The sequence below is a fragment of the Haplochromis burtoni genome, unplaced genomic scaffold, assembly GCF_018398535.1.
Source record: "Haplochromis burtoni strain Fernald_Lab_line unplaced genomic scaffold, NCSU_Asbu1 Contig_9, whole genome shotgun sequence".
NCBI lineage: Eukaryota > Metazoa > Chordata > Actinopteri > Cichliformes > Cichlidae > Haplochromis > Haplochromis burtoni.
Genome location: NW_024582370.1, coordinates 2,981,900 through 3,004,412, shown reverse-complemented (window position 1 = coordinate 3,004,412; position 22,513 = coordinate 2,981,900). Strand labels below are relative to the sequence as shown.

The 22,513-nt window shown below is 41.3% G+C and overlaps 1 protein-coding gene across 1 annotated transcript; it reads right to left on the bottom strand.

Moving 5' to 3' along the window:
• Window positions 1-11,076: 11,076 nt before the first annotated feature.
• On the bottom strand, window positions 11,077-21,423 carry rnd1b (Rho family GTPase 1b). The gene is made up of 5 exons (XM_005914812.2): window positions 21,141-21,423; window positions 20,547-20,634; window positions 14,582-14,691; window positions 14,324-14,458; window positions 11,077-14,146 (listed from the first exon to the last, which is right to left on the bottom strand). Exons 1-5 carry the CDS (start codon window positions 21,258-21,260, stop codon window positions 13,901-13,903), a joined length of 699 nt encoding a protein of 232 aa, XP_005914874.1. The 5' UTR covers window positions 21,261-21,423; the 3' UTR covers window positions 11,077-13,900.
• Between the last annotated feature and the right edge of the window lie 1,090 nt (window positions 21,424-22,513).

The window sequence follows — 22,513 nt, the reverse complement described above, 5'->3', positions numbered from 1 at the left end:
TTGTTGGAGGGAAGAGAATACAGGAAGATGCAGAAGAGGGCATCATTTAACGTGCTGATTCTTTCCCTGTTTTAAAGACATAGCTTCCTGGCTTTTACCCCTCTGGTCCACTAGAGGGTAACACTCTTCTCAGAGAAGGCTGAGCGATGGCGTCTGCTTGGTATGCAGCATGCCCACGGTCCTGCAGCACCCGCTTCATTGCCCAAGATCAGTGAGTGGAGCCGAGCATCTGCTACATTTATTAACTCGTCTGTTTCTGCTGGGCACGGGGGCAGTTTTACCCACAGCAGCTGGCATTTTACATTTGACATAAAGTGGGGATATCACCTTGTGTTTGACCACACTGACCCCACAGTCTCTGGTGGGAGTGTAAATACTGTTGAAGCTGAGTGGTGGTAGTTACACGAGGAGATGACACGGCTCTGTCAAAAGGTTAAAGACAAAACAAACAAACAAACAAAAAACAGAAGAGATCATTTCTGGGATGTTCTTTTTAATCGCACTATTTTGTTTACAGTGCCATCTGTTGTCACATATTAAAAGGAAAACTAATGTCCAAGCAAACATTAGCAAAAGCAAATTAAAACAAATAGCAAAATATAAGGTTTTACATGTGAATATATATTTTTGTTGTCTGACCAGGGGATGTTTGGTCTAAAGCAAGAGTCCATAAAGAACACGGATGGACAACATCATCAGCAAAATCAATAATAAATCCCAATTTCACAATACAAATCCCAGTTGTCCAGATTTGCCTTTCACTGGTCTGACCAGCTCCCATTCACCAAGTACAAATATTCACCTGGTCTTTTTCCCAGTAGAAATACTTAGTTGAGGAAATACATTAACCTTTATTCCTGTGAGAAAGAGGGAAGATGTAATGAGGCAGAATTACTGGGCTTGGCCTCTTTAACGCTTTGCTGTAAGTGTCTGGGGGCATTTCTGTGGCCTAGGATCTCAGGGCATCTGCTGCTCTCACAAAGCAGACCAGGACCCATCTGCTCAAACTTCCCTACCATCCCTACCTCACTTCTCTTCATCTCTCCCACAATTAATCTGTGAAATCCATACAGTTTTCTCCATCATTATTCTTTTAATCATTTTATTCTTTTAGTTTATATATATATAGATATTTATTTCCACACGCTTACTGAAAATGTGTGCATTTCATTTTGTATTGATTATTATTACATCTATGCATTGCCTGTTACACAGTAACAAGCATTTTTTTGGTATTACTATATACAAGCTGGGAAACTAACTTGTATGTGAGAATGACTAGTCTATACAGGCAGCAATATGCACTGAAAATAAAACAAACATGTCTACTGCAGTGTTTGTTTTCAGTTCAGTGGATGTAACCTACATTTTAACGTGGAGTATTCCATGTGAATAAATTTCAGAAGAAGCCATCCTCCCGACATAATGCCTCCAGGCTGTGCTGTTTAAATGTAAAGTGTGTTGTTGCTTAAACTGAAACAAAGTGCCACAGACCCTCCAGTTTTTGTTTTAGTGAGGTTACTGGAGTAGGTTTTATATTAAAAATGAATGATTATTTGTCCCTCTCTACAGGTATTTCCCATCCCCGTCAGTCCATCTGGTCCATCTGGGCATCACAGAATAGGGGATGCTGCAGAAATGTAATGATAGCTATAAATATGTGTCAGTAATTTTGCAGAGCAATATTGTGAATGGACTAAAAATCCATTAATATAAATACAGACTGGCAAGAGTTATTATAAAATGAATTGGTAACTGAAAATAAGCTCTACACAGTTGTATTAGGACAACTTGATTTAAATTTTTTTTTTGCCTCTTTAAGACACTGAAAGTAACACCAAGACTGCTGATTCCATGTCCATGACTAGACTGCAGCTCAGGGAGGCATCTAGAAGGTGTTTATATCCATTAGATGAGAGATGTGCAGCTTTTCTTGCACTAGACATGATAAGAAAACCACTATGTGACAATGCATAGCTGTTGTTTCTGCCCTTTCTCCCCACTGTGCTCCTTAATTAGAGTGTCTGTGACTGTGGGGAGAACCCTGGCACATCGCCTGCCTGTCTGCTTGCCTGCCTGCCCATCCTCTCAGCCTCTGGTGCTAGCCACCCAATCACAGAGCTACCTGTGCAGAGTACCCTATTCTGCTTCTCCCTTCACTTTAATAAGGATCCCCCCCAGATGTAACCTTTTGAAGCTATATTTTCATATCTTCTACCAGTTTTGTCTTTTAGTGCCAAAATTGACAGAGATAAAGATTTAAAGAGTAAAGGTTTTCTTTGAACAGAAATTCTATACTCAAATTACAAAACACCAACAAGGAAATCTGAGTGTGTTTGCGTATGTTAGGTAAATGGACAGGAGGAGGCTGAGGAGGCATCTGTCTCCACACACACTCTTTGTGTGACAGAATGTCATCCCACACTGCTGACACGCTCATTCACTGTGCCTCGGGCTCTTTGCTTAAGAACAGCAAAGTGAAGGTGGGTGTGTGGGTGCTTGTGCTTCTGCAGCTTTTGTCTGCGCGCCCTGCACTGTGTCTGTGCATACAGTATGAACAGATATACACCCATGAATGCACGAGCATTTGTGTGTGTACAAACCACGAGACACATTCTTACATTTTGTTTTCTGATTTACTGTCGGGGTTACATGACGTTTTGCATGCCTGTATTGGCAGAACAGATCCTGCGCTTTTAAAAAAGTAACTCTGACAGATTTACTGACTTACTTCACTGTCGGGACACAACAGCAGCGCTGGCACCAGTTGGGGTCTTTGGCTGGGCGTCAACGTCACAGATTGAAGGAACTGCTCAAGCTGTTCTTCATTAGCAACAGCTGAGTTTGACTGAGATACAGGAATACAGCTCCATCATCTGCCCTCTGTTAGAGAAGTTTAAACATGGCTCAGTAATCACCTCTCCAAGCGGAGTTGTTCAAGATCTATTCTTATTCATTAAACTGCAATGACTGGCTGTACAATGAATGGGAAGTATTCATCTGAAGCCAAACAAAGTAAGTACAGCCTTGGATATATACTTTCAAGGCACATTAAGGAATATCAGAGCCTTTTGTTGCCCTTCCTGTCTGAATACTCAGCCTTGGCCATTCATTCTCAGACTGCTTCATGTAACACTGGTAAGCTTTGGCTGTCATGACAACTAATATGACCTTTCTATCATTTTACAAACAGCAATCTTAACCAAGGCGTGACTTTCTTTTGAACATGTGCAACAGCTGTTTGGAGCTTTTGGCACATTAATGGAAAAATTGGATCTGCTCGTGACAAAAACTGGCATTCACCATTGTGGAGACTCTGAACCCATCTTGTCTCCACAGGTGTTAAAAGACTCAGAGGTATTTTGGGTTTCATTACATTTTCATTACAGTTTGTGTCCGGATGCATCTAAACTGAATGTAACCCACACTCAGACTTTGGAGTCGTGCATCTTAATTCACAAAAAAACCCTCAGTTTGGCTTTCCACAACTTCAAAAAGTGACTGGAGAGTATAGTTTGTAAAATGCACCCGGGGGTAAGAGCGAAACACGTGTATGGATTTAATCACATATATTTACATTTGTAGACTGCAGTAGTACAATTAAAGTAATTAGAGCTAGCTTGTTTTCCAGAGAAGTGCCAGACTGCGGTGTGATGATTGCAAAAAGAATCGAGATTAACCGCAATCCTATGGACAAGCTGTTCAGGCTTCACAAATTAAATATATACGCTCTAAATATAAACATGGACTTGCTCAAGAAAAAAAAAAGACTGTGCTTGCACAACTGTATTTATATTGTGCCAAAGTGTAGGCTGCTGCAGCTGAGTCCACTCGACTGTGGGCCACACAATGATTCCATCTGCTAATAAGTCATGTAACGCTTTCTTGTACTGTAAGTCCTCGGTGTGCATCCGTGCAGAGATCTGATGGAGATCCAAAGCAGGTGAGAACTATCAGACACTAATTGGTGGTTTTCAAAGGTTCAGTTTGGGAATATAAGAAAATCCTTGCGGTTATGAAGCAGGAAACTTATTTCACCTGCGGTTTGTTGACGTAGAGATGTCACACATTAAGAGGGCTCGGCAGGAGTTCTTACAATTAGCAAAGCGAACAGCTGCTTCTTAGAGCAACAAACAGCTCGCTCAGCAGTTCAAGTGTTGAATCAGAGCAAACAGAAAAATTAATCGTGTGAGATAATTATAGCAAGTGCTGCTGTGCTCCTATTACAGCATGTGTTCCTAGAATGCATACATCATGTAAGAAGCATTCTGAGTCTTACAAAACAAGCATATTTTTTAAATCCACAATAGAACTGCAAACAGTGCTTGTCTTGTTATAGATTGCCAACGCTCCCATGAAATAACAGTGTGGCAAGATTCACTAGTAAACATTCACTAACAAGTCCTTCTAACACTGTGTAACCCAAAAGGAAACACACGTTACGGACCAGAAAGATTTACTAGCATGAAAATATTTGTTTTTTTACATTTCAAGCAATATGTTTGTGAAGTGACAGTAATTACACGCAACAGTAGTTAAACACAATGATCTATAAATATTTTGTCTCCCCCTAAGAGCTTTTTTTTTTTTAACATTAGAGGCCAAGCTGGTAATTAGAGAGACGGAAAAGATGGAGACAGTGAGGGTTTAAGTATTGCCTGTGTGCCATACTGATTCATGTTACAAAGGTGCCTCTGCAGTCAGGATGAAGGCTAAAAGAACAGCGTCTGGAAGGAAACGAATATTCATTTTCCAAACACCCCCCCACCCCCCTCAAGCAGCTGGGAATCAAAAACCCAGAAATATGTGAGGAAGAAGAAACAGAGGAAAAAGAAGAAACAGCTTTCAGGGGGAGGGCGCAGACAGATGGCGGATGAAAATCCTCAGCGGGAATATCTTTGGAGCTGATGTGTTGCATAGTAACAGACTGCATTCCAGTATCTAGACAATGCACTGATCTAAAACTTCTCTTTTATCTCCGAGTACTTTTAAAGGTGATGATTCATACCCAGACACGGAAGCAGTCTCTATTTGTGATGGTCATCAGGATTTTGATTGCATAATAGGGACAAAGAGTGGGAAGCAAGAACAATACAAGAAAGTAGAGACATACAGATAGAGTGGCTGAATATTTACTCAGCCACTCTCTTTACCATCACGGATTGCGTTTAATAAGGTTCAGCGTGTAAGAATGTAGAGTTTCAAAGTGTTTTTGTTCCAGGATGTTAGGATGTTATATCATATTATAAATCTGATTTGTGATTGAACCCTGTTTTATTTGATACATTAATTTTTTGTAACCTCTACATCATCACTGTTTCATTTTTTAAACCCTAACCCGTCTACATCAAACCCAACCCAGTGCTTGTTGTTGAGCTGCAGAAGGTCAAGTTTGTGAAGTGACACTTTTTCACTTGCATATCTTAGAAACGTGAGGCTGAGCTAGCTTGCAGGACTATTCATAATGTATACTTCCTTTTTTCATAGGTTTCATAGGTTGAGTTTTCTAACATGACTCCAGCTTGGCTAGTTTTAGTTTCTTTTGGATGCTGCCAGGCAGCAAAGACCTCTTCACATTGCTCTGCTTATGTAATCTACATCGCCTCTATGCTTCACTTGCCCCTTTGGGTCAGTACAGGCAAGAACATCTCTCTAGTATGTGTATTCTCTGTGATTTACAGCTCCCGTGTCACTAAAGATCAATGTCATTGCTCTCCTCAGTGCTTCTCTTGGATACGCCCCTTCTTCTTGAACACTACAGTGACCCTATCCATTTCAGCAGGGGTTTTATATTGCAGTTCTTTATTTAGAGTCCTCTTCATTTGGAAGTAAAATTGAGATGAGACTAAATCTGGTGAAAATACTGCACCCCCTCTGCACCCATCCTCGCTGTTGGACTTGTTTCAAACCCCATCTCCCATCTCCTTATTTTTCTTTGCCCTACCCCCAACAGAAGCAGGAGAGTTGATGCTCAGTGGGAGAGCCCTCTGGTCCCATGTGCATCTTCAAATAAGCTGCACACACACCTCACAGTCCCCCAGACCACTAAAAGCACAGACTCCCGCCTGTAGCTATATTTCCCTAAGTGGAGCACACAAAAATGAGCAGAGTGCTGCCTGCAGTATGTTCGGCCTTCCCTTCACTAACACTTCTACGATAGCTGCAGGGACCTTAAGGATAACAGTTGCACAGATGCATTCACATTGCTCACTGGTGGAGATATGCTCTCTTTGGAGGAATGCATGGATCCTTTTAATGACTGCTCATGTTTTCTCTGAGTTAAGAGAGGAGCATTATCCATCATTTAGGCTGCAGAACTGAAAGGGAATCAAAGAAAGTTCCTTGATTTATGCTACTACAGTCGTAGTGACCACTGAGTAAAAAGTAAAACGACAGCGGTGAAAAACAGCAGAGACACAATATGGTGTAATTATAGAGTAATTATTACTGCTGTGCACTCAGTCTGCTGCAGACAAACTAATCTAGCATTTAATCAGCATGAAGGACAAAGCGTCGGTTGCTGTTCATTTCTCCAGATGAGAGGATGGTGCTTTTGGGTGCTGTACCAAATATCTCCATGTTATTTTGGCTTGTGCAGACACATGCAGGATGTGGCCTGTAGCCAAATCCGCTCTGTGTGTTTGTGCATGATCGTTAAGGGTACAGCTCACTGCTCCTCCCCACCCTGACATGCACAAGCAGTGTCACATTGTGTGCAGCAGAGCACGCCTTGGCCTTTGTGTGCGGTTGCCAAGTGATCACAAAGAAGGGGACAGAGCATGTTTGTGTTGTGTGTGTGTGTTTGCCTGTTTTATATTTTAGATGTGACGATTGTTTGTGGGGAAATCCTCAGTATAAAACTGATGCATCCGTTTTTAAAATGTATTTTATTTGTAATCAACTGCACAAAATTAATCATCACCATTGTTATTTCATCTAGTGAAACTTCTTCATCTCCAGTACATACTAGTATATGTATATACTTAAGAATAAACATCCATCCATTGTCATAACTACTGACACACACACACACACACACACACACACACACACACACACACACACACACACACACACACACACACACACAGGTTTCAGTGGAAGAAGTTGTGCTTTCCCAGTGTGACCACAGGAAACATTAAACAACTGTTCACATTTGACTGAGCTGATTGGTGGTGTAACTGGGGAAGTAAGGGGTCAAGAGAGAGCTGTAGGGGAGTCACGTTTCTGGTCACAGAGAGAGTTCAGAGTCAGGGGTCACACTAACAGGTGTGGAAGAGCTGGGACATAGCGTTTACTGTGTGCTGAACCTGAAGGTGCACATCTGTTCAGATGTTCTGTTATGTTTGTAAAATAATGATGTAAAAGGATGTGCTCATAATGAAGTCATGGCTGTAGGGAGGTGGGCACATCGGGACAGGTCATCAGACTACCCACAGGGTCTGTGGCTCTTGGATGTTTTGATTTGAGCCGGGCTTCAGCGAGACTTGCAAATTAATTTCAAAGCAATATGATAAATAATTGTTAATACATTTTGTTAAGAAACACAAACATCAAGCTTACAGTGGAGGATTAAACCTCAGAAGATTAGAAGCCATTAGTCATTATGTTTGGGGAGCTATGAACATCTAAAACATTTTGTAAGAATAAAAATTGATGGAGAATTATTGGAACTGCTCATTAACAGCAAGATTTTTTTTTCTTTAATGCCTGCAAATTAATTTTAATATTGTTTTTGTTTCCTTCTATGAATAAAAAAAAGCCTTTTACTTTGAAAGTACATATTTTACTGCCAGATATGTTCAGATAACACATAAGAGGAAGGCAGTGTTCACATCCTGCTCCTTTCTTGAACAAAACTGGCTTTATAGGAAATTGATGGGTTTGGATATTCTGGCCCTGCCCTGCACTGCGGCAGAGGCAGAAAATCTGGTGTCTATGTGTCTGTAAGCGAGCAAGAGAGGGGAAGGAAAGAGAGAGAGAGCCCACACTGCAGGACTCGACACCTCATCACACCTCATCAGTAATCTAAGATTCTGCACATTTCTGCACAAACAGATGGATACGCACAGTTTTGCTGTTGTGTTCGAGCTCCTTTTTAAAATAATAACAATAATAATAACAAATGTAAAAAATGTAGAAGATTTTAATCTGGTTGTGTACAAACATGAAGTATAAAGTGACAGGTTACTTCTGGAATGTGTTCTTGTGTCTTTGAAGAGAGTTAAATGAGGACCCAGAACATGATGCTAATGTTACACAACAGCACTGAGGGCTGTCCACTTAGAGCCACATAATTCCTTTCAGATTTCCCTTTCCACCCCCATCCACCCCTACAGAAAAAGTCCTGTCCGGCACGAACATCGATTCATCATCATATACTATAAATATTAGTTCTTAATCCTATTTATTTTGCAGGTTGCACATTACCTTTGAATTTGAGTATATTGCTATCCACCTGCTGGTTCGTCACCGTAGTGTCGTTCATTTCATTCATTTCTATATCTCTCATTTGAGAAGATGCTTCCTGTTCTTTCCTTTTTTAAGTTGCTTACCTTGTCGGTCTTTGGTGTTTTTGTTGCATCTCTGTCCCACCTTTAAGATGTTCTCCACAACCAAGTTTCTTTTTGTATTTATAGTCCTTTAGTTGTCAGTTCTTCTGTGTACCCCCTTTTTTTGTTCTTCTCTCCATGTCTAAGTTTGCCTTTATTCTTCAAATGCTCATTGTTTTATGGACTTAGTGAGGCTACCACCGCTGCCAATGTATGGATGCAAGCATGAATGGTTGTTAATCTCTCTGTATTATCTCTCTGTGTTTTACTGGTAGCAGGTTTTAGTTCCCTCAAGTTGAGCAGTTAAGAAAATGGATAGACTGATGGTTTTATAGATTTTTGGCTCTTCCACCACCTTTTCATTTGAACTCAAATGTCTGGTTCTTATGTTCAAGAAACACACAGGGCTCTGAAGACAAATCCCTCAGCTGCACAGAATCAGCTCTGAGGGTTAAGATTGCGCACATGCTGTTCATGGAAAATCGCAAGTTACTTCAGATCATTACGCCAAAGAAAGAAATACCTTCACTATATTAGTTCACTTCCGTAACATTTGAGCTACAGCTGCAATTAGCTTAATTTCCCAGCCTAGTAAAACAGGGGATTAATGACCCTGATGATACTGTCAGGAGCCTCTTTCAACACAATAAAGCACCCTGCTGTATGGCAAAAACTACTTAGGACTGTTTGAAAAGACAGAGAATGACAAAGAGCACAAGGTGAAGCTCTCAACACATCCCACAGATGATCATTCTCCAATGAGCATTTCTCAGAATGTATTATAAGTAGAAGTATAATCCAGAGAGCCCCCCACTGACAATCTCCAGGATTTCAAACATCTGACTGCTAACATCTTGAAGTCTGATATGTCGAGTCCTTGCCACAGTGGCTTGGAGCTGTTTGGCAGCATGGCTGGTGGACGATATGATGATGCTTCTCTTTTGAATTTAATTGCTATGTGGATTGATTTTCACTGTTACACATCCCAGTAAATTGGTTTGTGTGAGCGCTCCCTCTCCAACTTTTGTTAATGGCAACACAATAATCCTTGGTCAAAGTGACCCACTGTTTGTACTGGAGACAAAGAACCCCTCCAAGGTAGCTGCAGATGGCAGACATTCAACGAAGTGCCAGGGTTGATCCTAAAAATGCACTGGACTGTGCCACTTCTCCTTCACCAAGCCCTCGCGGTACATACTACAGCTGAGTGGGTAAGTGAACTCTCTGTGCCTAGCCAGATGTTGGCCTAATTTACTATGACTTCCAGCGTATGTGGCCCATTTACATGTCCTCACACCCAATGTGTCTGTGTCGGCATGTGTACAATGTCTGCCTCTATTTCAGGTGTTCTAGCAATCCCCCTAGTGACAGCCCATAATTCACTTTGTTTTTAAGCTGACCTCAGGACAGCTCAGGTTCATTTTCATGTCATTTTTAAAAAATGTTTCAAGTCATTATGATGAGTTCATTTTAGAAATTCAACACCAACACAAGAATGTCTTTTATCATTAGTAACAAGAAAGAAAGAAAAAGCCTTACCATATAATTTGGTGCGCTCCTGTTGCTCTGCGTATTCAGGAAACCATGGTTCCCATTACAGCTAGAATCCGCTTTCATACGGCAATGGGGGTCTGACTTGTTTTGCTTACAACCAGTCACCTTTCTGATAATTATTGAATCATGAAAGAGATGTCTACTCCATCACCTGACTGCAGCTATGATCACCTCTACTGAATGCTTAAATGAGCTTCATTCGCTGTTTTGTTTTGGCAGTCCACATCTCCTTTGGTTCAGTCTTGCCACTCTTACCACAATCCTCTACAGATGCTCCGGGAATTTTTTTTTTCCATTAAACAACAACTTGAGAACTTTACACTAGGTGTAAAACACCAAACAGATAAGGTTTATGAACATTTTGTGAGGATGGCATTGCATTTTACAGATAAGAAGGGAAAATGTGAGGGCATATGTGTTGGCTGGCTTGCTTGAGCTCATCTGAGACACTTCCATAGCTGGCAGCAACCAGATGTGGTGCATTTGAAGATGGATGAGAGCAGATAAAAGCAGCCTTTAAAAAAAAAAAAAAAAAAACCAACAACAACAAAACACCGTCACATAACTTGGTTCAATTAATTAAAATAGGATAGAATCTTTCCTTCTTCATCCCAACATGTTACTTATGCAGGTAAACATGTGTTATTTACATTTTTTCCACTCTGATAATTCCCTGAACGGTAACTAAGATCTAAGATCAGGATTGTGGTAATGGAAAATGACAGTAATCCGCCATCATCCTGATATAAATTTACTCTATCCTTAATGAGGCAGTGACACAGAGCCTGTTAAAGGAATTATTAGCGTCGCTTGAGTGGAAAAGATAAGCACCTCACTTCCTGCAGACGTGACTGGGGAGATACTGAGCAGATGTCTAGTGTAGTGTATTGTTTCATAAGCAAGTGATCAAAAAAAAATAAAATAAATAAATAAATAAATAAATAGATAAATAGATGACAAGAACAGTGAATTTAGGATGCCAAACGGGGCAAGCTTTATTCAACACAGCAATAAAGAAGAAGAAAAAAAAACCAGTCAACTTTTGAAAAAAGATTTCAAACAAATGTACATGTCAATCAACAAACAAACAAAAAAAAAGAAAAAAAAAAAAAAGAAGAAGAAGCAAAATAGCTACCAAATAAATAAATCACATCAGCAACAATACTTCCATCAGACACCCTCGAAGATGCTGTACAATGACTATAAAACAAGAGACGGTATGTACAATCGTACAACTTTAATAGGACATGCTTAGGAGTTTGACTGCACCATTTTTACCACACACTGACTACAACACAAAGGCTGCATATTAACTGACTTGGTCATTGAGCCGCCCATGTAAACCATCATCAGAAGGCCTGGCAGAGAAAAACCCAGAGAAAAATATCAAGATTTTTTAATTTTTATTTGTTATTATTTTTTTTATTATTTTTTTTAAAACAAGCTACGCAGTAAATGCTTAAACGATGCAGTAATAATGGATGTGGGGATGTCTGCTTGTGAGCTAACCCTATCTGTCCACACAAACAACCCAAGAGCCAGCATCTGTGTTTCTGAGCTGAATTGTTGCTAGGCAATGCTGAGGAATTTGGTGTGTGACCATGAACTGGAAGCCTTTGTGCAAATCACCACTTTAAGTTCCTCCAACTACCAGGGGCAGTCCACAGCTCCGTACAGACAGAGCAGCCATTTCAGAAAAATCTCAGAAACAGCACGGAGACTCACATCATGCCATTAAATACATAAAAATATACACACACGCACACGCGCGCACACACAAAGAATGGAAAAATAGCTTTCTTTGGACAGGGCCAGCCTGTGCAGTTTGATTACTTGTTCTCCTTAGTCCCACATTATCCCCCCCCTCCACCCACACTAGCCCTTGATGAATAATTGCTAGACTTTAATGTATAGTTCAAATTTGAAAAAACAATAAACAATTCACTTGAGGCATACTGCCTCAGTGGTTTTATTATGATTATGTTGAGCTGACAGCAACAACTCAAATAGCATGTTGTTCCTTCTTGTTTGGAATACTCTGATCTAGTTCATAGCGCAAACGCCGTCCTTGGTTTTCTATATACCGATCACCACTTACACAGGGGGAAGGAGGGGCTATATCAGCAGCCTTTTGTACAGCGGAGATTGAAACAATCTCTAACATGTCGATCCATGGAGCACTTATAGCATGACAGTAATCACAAAGCTGCGTTGTTATTGCCACGCAGGTTACTTTTGCATCACAAAGCACTTAAATCGTTATTGCTTTATGGTTAGAAGCATGGAGATCGATGCTGCACACACACATAACCATGAAGCCTAAGATTTAAGCTCAGAAAAGCGTCTGATTTTTCCCTTTGTTTTTGTTTTTTTTTGCAATGTAACCTACAGTAAGTGCTGCTTATTGGATGTGAACAGATTTTACAAGTGTGTGCAAAACAAAAATCAGTCCTTTTGGAAGAATTGAATCAAGTTGAGGGTGCTACATTGCATTGATGCAAATGTGAGGAGTCCACAGGCATATTACAGTAATTACAGTATTCAAAAATCTCATTGACTTCTGGGAACTCAATATGAAAGGCATTTTTTTCAAAACTGCATACCATTTGAGAATTGTTGAAAAACTGTCAACAATGCAATGCTACAGATTTTTTACTGAAGAGTGTCTGAAAATACAAACCATTTCAGGTCAGTCTGACTTCCATGTAGGAGTGATCTTATTCTTTTTAGATTTGCCTCCTAACACCTTAACTCGTATCGATAACCAGCCACGGTTCAATAATCAACAGGCTAAGCAAAGCTAAGCTCAACATTGAACCGACTGTGGTTAAGCTCCTGGTCACCACAAGAGCAATTAAATGCGTCTATCCCACCAGACTCCAGCAGTGATAAAAGACACCCTGGAAGTCCAGCTAAACCTCTGCTTATATTTTGTGTCCGTTCCGCATTTCTGCAGTCGTTTTGTGTACACGGAGCCTCTTCAGCATCTTCCAGTTATTCCACTGAAAGCTTGCAGAGCAACACTATCCAGAGCTACACAGCCATGCATCAAGAATCCATGCAGGCTGGCATAGTCTAGATTGCTGTAAGCACAGCAGCCTGTGCTCACTGCTCTCATCCCTGCTGTCATCACTGCTGAGACAATAAGAACATCTCTCTATGTAATAGCTCTCACGGTTTGTCCCATTGCTCCCTGTACATCTATTCTATGTACTTCCAGTAAATGGGGAAACCAGTGACACGCTATTTCACACCCCACACACCTTACTAAGAGGGATGTACAGGATTTTTGCTATTTCCTGATGGTTTCATGCTAGATTTGTTTTTTGAGTTAAAAAAAATATCCACTGAATTTTCCGAGAGGCATTTACATCACAAGATTAAACGTCACACGTTGCACATTTCCATTTCGGACAAAATCAACATGTGCCTATAGATAGTAAAATTAGACAGATGTAACACCATTGTAGTTGCATACTGTTCACAGGTGAAAATAAAATGGTAGCTTGGTGATCAAACCTCGACTGATATTGTTTGTTCGAAAGCAAAAAACAAACTAACAAACAAACAAAAAATAAACAGTGGAAAAGGATGGAGGTGCACTAAAAGGTTCAGGAGCAAGTGGACAGCGAAGTGTCCACCTCTTCTGAGTGGTGTTTGGTTTCTTGGGGGGGTGAGGGAAGGATTCAGCAGGTAACCCTGATAAAACCATCGTGCCCACCCCCCCTTCCCCGAGACCAAAGACGCAGGGGATGTGGGTTTAATGTGAGGACTGTAACCCAAGAGGTCTCCACTCACATTACCGAGCAGCTCTTGGCCTTCTCCTTCTTGAAAGTGGTGGAGATCAAATCTGACTTGCTGGGCAGGTGAAGAAGTCTTTTGGAGAGGCGTCGGGTGGGGCTGGGCTTCGGGAGAGGCTGCAGCTTGTTGATGCAGGCCATCGCAGCGGTGCGGAATACGCTGTGAATGCTCTTCTCCGAGGTGAACGCCGAGCACTCGAGATAAGCCTCTGCACCCAGCTGCTTAGCCATAGCAGAACCCTGCAATAAATGAAGCAATAACCGATACTGTTCATGATATTCTTCAATGGTGCCGTTTAATTTTTTTTCCTGTGATATAGTGTGGAGACAAGTCCTTTGGGACGGGTGTTACAGGAAAGGCATATGTGTAAAAATCTGCACACACACATGGATCTTCGTTTGTTTCTTTTGTCTCACCTGTTCGTAGGTGATTGGAGTCTGCTTCTGATTGGACAGCTCCATCAGTGTGCAGACATCTGTGCGAAGGTCGGTCTTACAGCCGATGAGTAAAATACGTGTGCTTGGACAGAAGTCCAGAATTTCAGTTTTCCACTGTGGACCCAAAAAGGTGATCAGTTGGTGTATGGTGACAAATAGTCTGTTAATACACTTTGGAGTCACAATAGGCTACAAGAGAGAATAGGACTTTGAAGTAAAGTGACCTTAAGTCATTACCTTCTTCAGACTGCTGTCCACAGTATCTGGGCGGCTGATGTCAAAACACAGCAAAACTGCATCTGAGTCACTGTAGCACAAGGGCCTCACATTATCATAGTACGGAGAACCTTACAGGAGAGAGAGGAGAGCAATGTTATAACAAACTATGAAACTGTAGACAAAAGTAGTTTTGCATTCCATAAAACATTTCCTAGAACTTTTGGATGCTCAGAAATATTTTTAATCATGTTTTTTTAAGAGGAAACTTCCAGTTTTGCTGCTGTTTAACCAGGTCTAGTCTTCTTTAATATGCCGGGTCAATTAATAGTAACTTCATATTGCTGGTTTGTGTGACAAAAGAGAACTCCTGCATAGCCACAATTTTTAAATATTGACAAAGATCCTCAGTGGGGGTTTTTTCCCCCCGTGTTAGGTGTGAATGAACACATTTGCTGTGCAGGTTATTTAACATCTGATGGTACAGAAAACTGTAAAAGTATGTTTCTTAGATTTACACTTTACATATTACTTGTTAATGCAATTTGCACTAATATCTCTCTCTTCTTTAATGTAACCTCATTTTTATTTAATTTTCATTGTTTTTTTTAAATGACTGTTATACAAAATTTATACATACATAACAGTATATGCATCTGTTTGTTGTTAATTGTAGGCTGTGCCATTTTTATTCTTTATCCTGCTGGTGTAACACAATAATTTCCCTTGTGGGATCAATTAAGTATCCATCTTAAATGTGCAATGCTTCAAGCTACATTTGTAATATAAAGTGTGTATACATGCAAGTTTAGAGCAATTTGTTTTTTCATTTTTAATTTAGGCCAGATCCAAGAGCTGTGAGAACAGGAAGTTGGTAAAAAAAAGAAAAGAAAAAAAAAGAAGATTGAGCAGGAGACGAAGAGCAAGAGAAATCATCTGCTTAAGTTAGGTGTGCGCGGCATCACTTCTTCCCACTGAGCTCCGCTTTGCTGTTGCTAAAACTGCTACTTTTGCTGCTCCTATATTCTTGGCTGGCATTTTAGAAGTGAAGATGACAATCGAGCACTAAATCCTCATTGATCTTCTCTTGCAGTAGATTACGCAAGTGGAACGGCAGGGCTCGGGGCAGGCAGACGCTCCCACTCATGCTCAGAATCCTTAAGTAAGCCACCCACCCCCCCAAAAATCCTCTGCTCGGCAAGCAATACCTCCAGTCCCTCTGTTACCACAGCAACAGCCTTGGAATCCACCATCTACATCAGGCATTCCTCCTGGCTCTCTGTAAAGGCTCGCCTTAACTGCCACTCAATCATTTTACACCACTAGCGGCCCACCCACCTACTGCTGGGGGACATTCCTCTTCTCTGCGACAGAGTTTGGGACCACAGACATACGCCCATCACACAAAAAGATTCACACGCGCCGGAACCACAAGCGCTAACACAGACGCACACTTTTTAAATTCGGATGCATGCAGAGGTGAATCCGGTCCCTTATCAGATGAAACAGAAGAGGGGCTGCTCAATGGGATTAACATGTTTACTTTAGTCTGTGTGAATCCCAAAAGGGATTCAGCGTTCCTTTTATAGCTACAGATAACACAAGCAGTCTGTGTAATAACTCATTGCACAACCGTCCTAATTGATTTACGGTGCAGAAACAATGCAGCAGAAGAAAACATAAAAAAAAAAAGCACATGAAACACGGATGCGTGCATGTATGTGTACACAAAAACGGATATGTGCTTATGAATACTTAATGATTTTCCACATTATCAAAGGGTAAAACTGAATTTGCCAGCTGCCGGGTGCCGTGAGTGGAATAATGACAAGCTGTGATGAAATTCCTCAGGACTCAATGTCCTGAAGAAAGTAAACACTGTTGCAAAAGAACAAAGGAACATGCTTGCGTTACAGCTCCATTTCCATGCCTTTAGAAATAAAAATGACTTTTTTCTATTCTTGAGTAAAAAAAAAAAAAAAAAAAAAAAAAAAAGAAGAAAAAAAGAACAATTTGATTAAATTATTTACAGATGTCACATATAAGAAAACACCATCGCTTTTACACCACATACACCTAATTGTAGCAGAAAAGCCACAAACACAACTTTGTGTTTGAAGAATTTGAGACATATGTCATGTCACACATGTTAAAAAAAAAAAAAATCACACATGTTAAAATCAGAAGGATTAGAGACACTAATATTACAAGTTTCTGTGCCACGTCATATACGTGAGGTATATAATGGGAAAGTCAGAGGTCGGGTGCTCCAGAAATCTTTTCAATCTCCTGTGAGGGGTTATCACAGAGCCAGCAAACAAGATGTGATTCTGCATTAAATGGCCACTGATCTAAATGCAACAATCAATGGAAGGCTACACCAGAGGTCCGAGAGCCGATGCTTTTAAAGCTGACAAATCAATTAGCCTGCCAAGATGGAAGGGGGGATGCAAAGGACATCTAAGCCTCCCCCACCTTTCTTTCTTTGTTTTTGGTTACTATTGTCCTCACATATAAATAAAACTTCTATTTGTTGTGTTGGACAAACAATGCACAAATCAGTAAACATACTGTACTTACAGCAACATACAGCACCTCAATATTAGTATTCAAACCCCCCGTAACATGTTACTTGGCATAGGCGCAGCTTCGGCAGCACTTTCCTTACACACCAGGGCCTAGTTTCTAATCTTGGAAGAAATAGCTGTTACTATTGTGGCAAGAAAAAGCCACAGGAAAAAGAAGAGCGGGAGCCAAAGTATACCCTACTGAGCCATATCACAAAGAGACCTCCTCTGCCATTAATCCCTCACCCCCTGCAGTGTAATATCACAGGTTACTGCTATCTGTCTCTTTCACTCTCTTCCCTTCCTTTCTCCATTGCAGCAAACCACACAATGGTTTGGGTGCTCATGCAGCGCCTATAAGCATGGCCCAAATTATGGCTTTCCTCCTTGCATGCCTCTATACAACAGATGGAGAGTTTCTGAGGCATAAAACATGGAGAGTGAGGCAGAAAAGAAAAAGGAGTATAACCAAATTCTTGTGGCTGAGCTGAACTTCATCCGTCTTGATGGTGCGGTGCCCAGATCTGAGTGTTTGAGGTGAGGATTGGGCCTAAGTGGATGTAGGCTTCACAGGGCTGAAGACGGAGGCCCTTGTGTTGAAGGCTACAGGTGGGGGAGGGGAGGATCGGCTTTGTGTTTGCCCGAGCGAGAGTATAACTGTGTGTCTGTGGATGTGTGCTAAAATCGAGTGAGTGACATAGCCTGTTTTCATCATTAGCACTCCTCCTCTCACTACGAAAATGCGGAGGTCAGACAGATTAATGATCCAGTGATGGGATGACTCACAGATATGGGGACGAGAGGAGCCCTGCGCCTCCACCCACACTCAGCCGACTGGGAGCTGTGGTGCTGCCGCAGGACTACGGACTTCACAGCACGCTCCAAAAAACATATTATATTGCATCAAGCAGTTGTTCCCTGGATTCACATAAGCCAGTCAGAATTAGTGCTGAAGCCCCCTGCAGGGTGAAGGAGGTGCTTTTTTCCTAAGCGTTATATGATCTGCTAACAAGCTTTACTTTGACATCATCATAGTTGATGACACTGGATTAAGAAAATTAAGTCCAACATCAAAGAGTTTGATTTAAAAACCCTGAAATGTTGATTTGGATAAAATAAGGAAGGAAACATTTGAGAATATAGCCTGTTTTTCTCAGCTAGTGTAAGCTGATTGTTGGACAACAGTCCATGAAACATTTAGCAAAGCTAAACACTACTAATAAAAAAAATAGATCACTGATGAATCAATGATGGAAAAAGATGGAGGAATTAAACTGTACCTGCTTACAATTCTAAAAAGCACCTAAGTTTTACAAACTGGGTGCCTATTAGAGAACTCACATGACATATGGTCATCAACATGACAATTCAATATTAAAAATGCCCCCTTTTACAATCCAGCAGAGTGTTTCATCAGCTTAAATGGACATTGGATTCATTCCAAGTCAGTCTTATGTATACATCATACAATAAGTGATTATATATACACATACACACACAGTACGATCTTGAACTTCAAGGCTTCGTCAGCAACATCATTAAACCTGAAATAAATTACACACCAACATCTTAATGGGATTTATTTTCACTATCTGTGCGCTACACCAGACAGAGCTCAGCTTCCCTTCTTTCCCCTTTTCCCCAGCATTCCTGATCAGATAAGCCTGGTTAAAACTGGTGGATTGATTTTAGACTGTAAATCCATATTGGAGCTGAGAGAAGGAGCCGCCTGCCATGTGGAGCCAGTGATGAGGTCAGTGCAATCAATGAAGGGGAGCTGGGATAATGAGGAGACCGTCTCAGTGTGGTGTGGGCCATGGCGGCACAAACTCCACGCAATTAGAGCAAATTACAGCACAGGAGAGGAAACTGTGCGGTGTGGCTAACAAATACCCCTTTCTGCCTGTCACCCATCACCACGAGCCTGACAGCAGATACCTGTGATAAAAGAGTCATCTATAAAAGATGAGGGGGAAGGGGACCACATGCGGTCTCCTCTGAGAGTGTGAGGGGCAGGTCTTTTAAATCAAATCTATTGTGAATAAAAATAGATTTTATTTTTTTTGGCCCATTTTCAAATAGTCTGCTATGCACGTGCATATTGTACTCTTTTGTACTTGGTATTGAATTGTGCCATAGGTGTTTGGTAGAGGGCAGGGAGTGGCAATCTATGCAGATTAGCTAGAAAGTAGCAAAGAGGGAGCAACAAAGGGAACGCTCAAGTGAAAGAAAGAAAGAGCCACAAACTCACTGGGTCAGTCAGAAGAGGTTGCCCAGCAGTCCCATTCACAGTCTTAATCCCTTGCATCATGCTGTTTGAGTGGCTGACCTGAAGCAGCATATGGAGGGGGAATGCAGGTCACTAGAGTTTTTTGAGCTCCCTCCTATCTGTCTGCTCCAGAAAAACTGTCCTGCTCAACAGGATGTAGCTCTGTGTGCCCATCATCCCTGGGCACCAGGCCCACTCCTGCTGGCCAGACCAAAGGTCCACAGTCTGGGATTAAAAAACGGGATTTGGTCTGGGGACGGAATTACACTCATTTTTCTCCTCATTTTGCCGCTTTGTGATAATGGGAGGGGGAAAAAATATGAGAGCACAGTAAATACTGCATCATCTCATACAAATGGGTCTGTTATATAAAGGATCTGTTGTACACAGACACACGTGTGCACAAAAATGAATAAATAAACACACTTGTACTGCCAGTGTGACCTAGTCAGGCTGCAGCACGAGTGTGGACGGAGAGGAATGTGGCCTGGTGAGAGAAACTATTGTGCAGCGAGCATGAAGGGAATCAAACAGGTGCTGCAGACCCGTGCTCGCAGTATTCAGGTCAACACTCCGAACAGCAGATTTCCCGGGAGATCTACAATGACACATTGACCCTCTTTTTCACGCTTAGTGTAAATGAACATATGATGCACGGAGTCAGCATTAAAAACAAGCGAGGCGGAATAATCAGTCTTTTCTGCCCAGTTTTTCCACTGCAACACACTTGGCACAAAAATGCACTTGTAGATCTGCAGAGTCCTTTACATCCAGTCACATCCAAAAAAGGGGGGCACTTCATATCGGAGGAAATTTAATTTGTAGTAAATGGGAGATTTGAAAGAGTATATAGTTCAACAAGTACACATCCCATGTACCTCTGCATCAACAGGGGGGGGGGGATACACTATAAGGCCCTTCCCTAAGTCTTTACCAATGTTTAACAACACAATGTTTCCATTTTCTTGCTCCAAAATAAAAAAAATGTCATGACAAAAATGAATAACTGGGAAGAAATACAGAGACTGGTGTTCCTTTCAGCAAAAACAAACACTCATTACATTCACGCGGCATTGCCAAATCCTCTTCAGTGCGGCAAGCAGGACTGCAGATCACACACCACATGCACACGGAAAAGGTGATCGGTTACCTGAAGTGTCCCACAGACTGAGCTCCACTCGCTGCTCTTCCAGTTCCAGACAGGCTGTGTAGTTTTCAAATACCGTGGGCACGTAGGTCTGGGGAGCAATTAGCAACACGGTGCCGTTAGTGGGGAGTTGTCAGGCAGCTACAGGTAGTGGAAGTTAACTAATCAGTGCTATACACAAAACACACGCACTGACCAATAAAACAATAAGACAAATCTATATCTCTTCTCAATTTGATAGAATTTCGGATCAATTAATCACTTTAATCGCTGCAGCTGCAGGAGATATTCAACGCAGGCCACTGTGAAAGGAAAGCACCAGCTAAGAATGCGCAGAGAACATAATTCCACTGACCACATGATGAAACAATAATGCTACCGATGATATAAAGGTCAGTAAACAGGAAATAAACTTAAAAGCAAGAAATTTTAGGAAATGCGCAAGCAATATGTCACTATCCGCAACAGACGCACTGTTTTCTCCGTGCCGTTTCCAAATCATTTGATGAAAACCCAACACCGCGATTGTCAAGAGAACACAGGGCAGACTTTTCTGCTCATATATTTTACTTCAACACGAGTCACATTTTTGCATACCTCTGGATAACAATCCTTCGCCAGGACTTGCAACATCGCCGTTTTTCCGCATTGAACGTCTCCCACAAGAACCAGTTTACATCTCACCACCAGCGGTTGTGTATTTCTCCTTTCCTTCATGATCCCAACAATGCTCCAGAGGATTTATTTAGCAGAAAAAGGGAAAGACAAAGAAACAGCAGAACAGCCCAGCAATTGTTGTCCCAGCTTGACTGAGAAACCCGGTGTCTCGCTCTCGAAGGATGCCCGCAGTTGATCTGATTGAATTTGCCACTGCGGCTCTTTATACAGGCAAGCAGCAGCCAATAGGAGCGCAACATTCCACAGGCTCCCTTTACTGCACTCGAGTTATTCTGTCTGGGAGGATGTGACAGCAGATATCTCGAAATACTTCCAAGATTATTGTGCAAGAAAGAAAGTGTAATCGATTTAGACGCATTTGTCCACGAGTAGGACTAAAAAATTGTAATCTCCCTGTGCAATCATCGGTTTTATTTTTTAACATAGAAGATTAAAGAACTCTGCAGCCACCCCCTGCAGACTGTTATTTTGTCACCTGTGTGTCTTGTCACAAACTGATTGATTAAATTGACTCGACTGGCTGAATCGATAGCACCACTGGCTGAGAACAATGGGGCTCTCCCTGCTAATTAGTTTATTTTGATTTGCACTTCAGTCAAGTCACATTTATTTAGCAAACACGTCTCCTTCGGCTTTTTTTTTTTTTTAAATGTATTTTTAAAAATTATTATTAAAAAAATCATCTCTCCCCCATTTGTGGGGCAAATTATGTATAATCTTTGACTGTCTGTTATTTAACACTATTATATTATATAGAAGTGTAATAGTACAAACATCATTTTGAAAGCACTGATTGATAGATGGGAATGGCGCAACGTTTGAATGATTTTTTTACCGATCAAAGGTCTGACCTTTGTCTGTGTGGTTACTCAGTAATGTCATCATGTTGACATGCGGTGGGACGGTGTGAGGCCCCCCTGAGGTGACCATCTATCGGCTTCCCACGGGGTCAAGTCAGAGGCCTGGTCTCTCAAAGCCCTGGAAACACGCAAAAGCTGACTTTCACACCCTGGAGGTTATTACTGTATGGAAACAGCGCCTCGTTGTTAGGAAAGGGGAAATTAAAAGATAAAAGTCAATTAACTTCCCTCTTCTTTGTCTGGCGACCTCCTGGCTAATTTACTTACTGTTGCCAATCACAGCTCTTTCAGTTTTGACCCAGTGGGTCAAAGCAATTTGCCTTTGTTCACAAACAGCTCATATCATTCATCCGTCGAGCTGCCTTGTCTTTTACAGCCTAACGTGTCTCGCTGCCATCACACGTAAGGTTGTTAATAAAGGATGTGACTGCA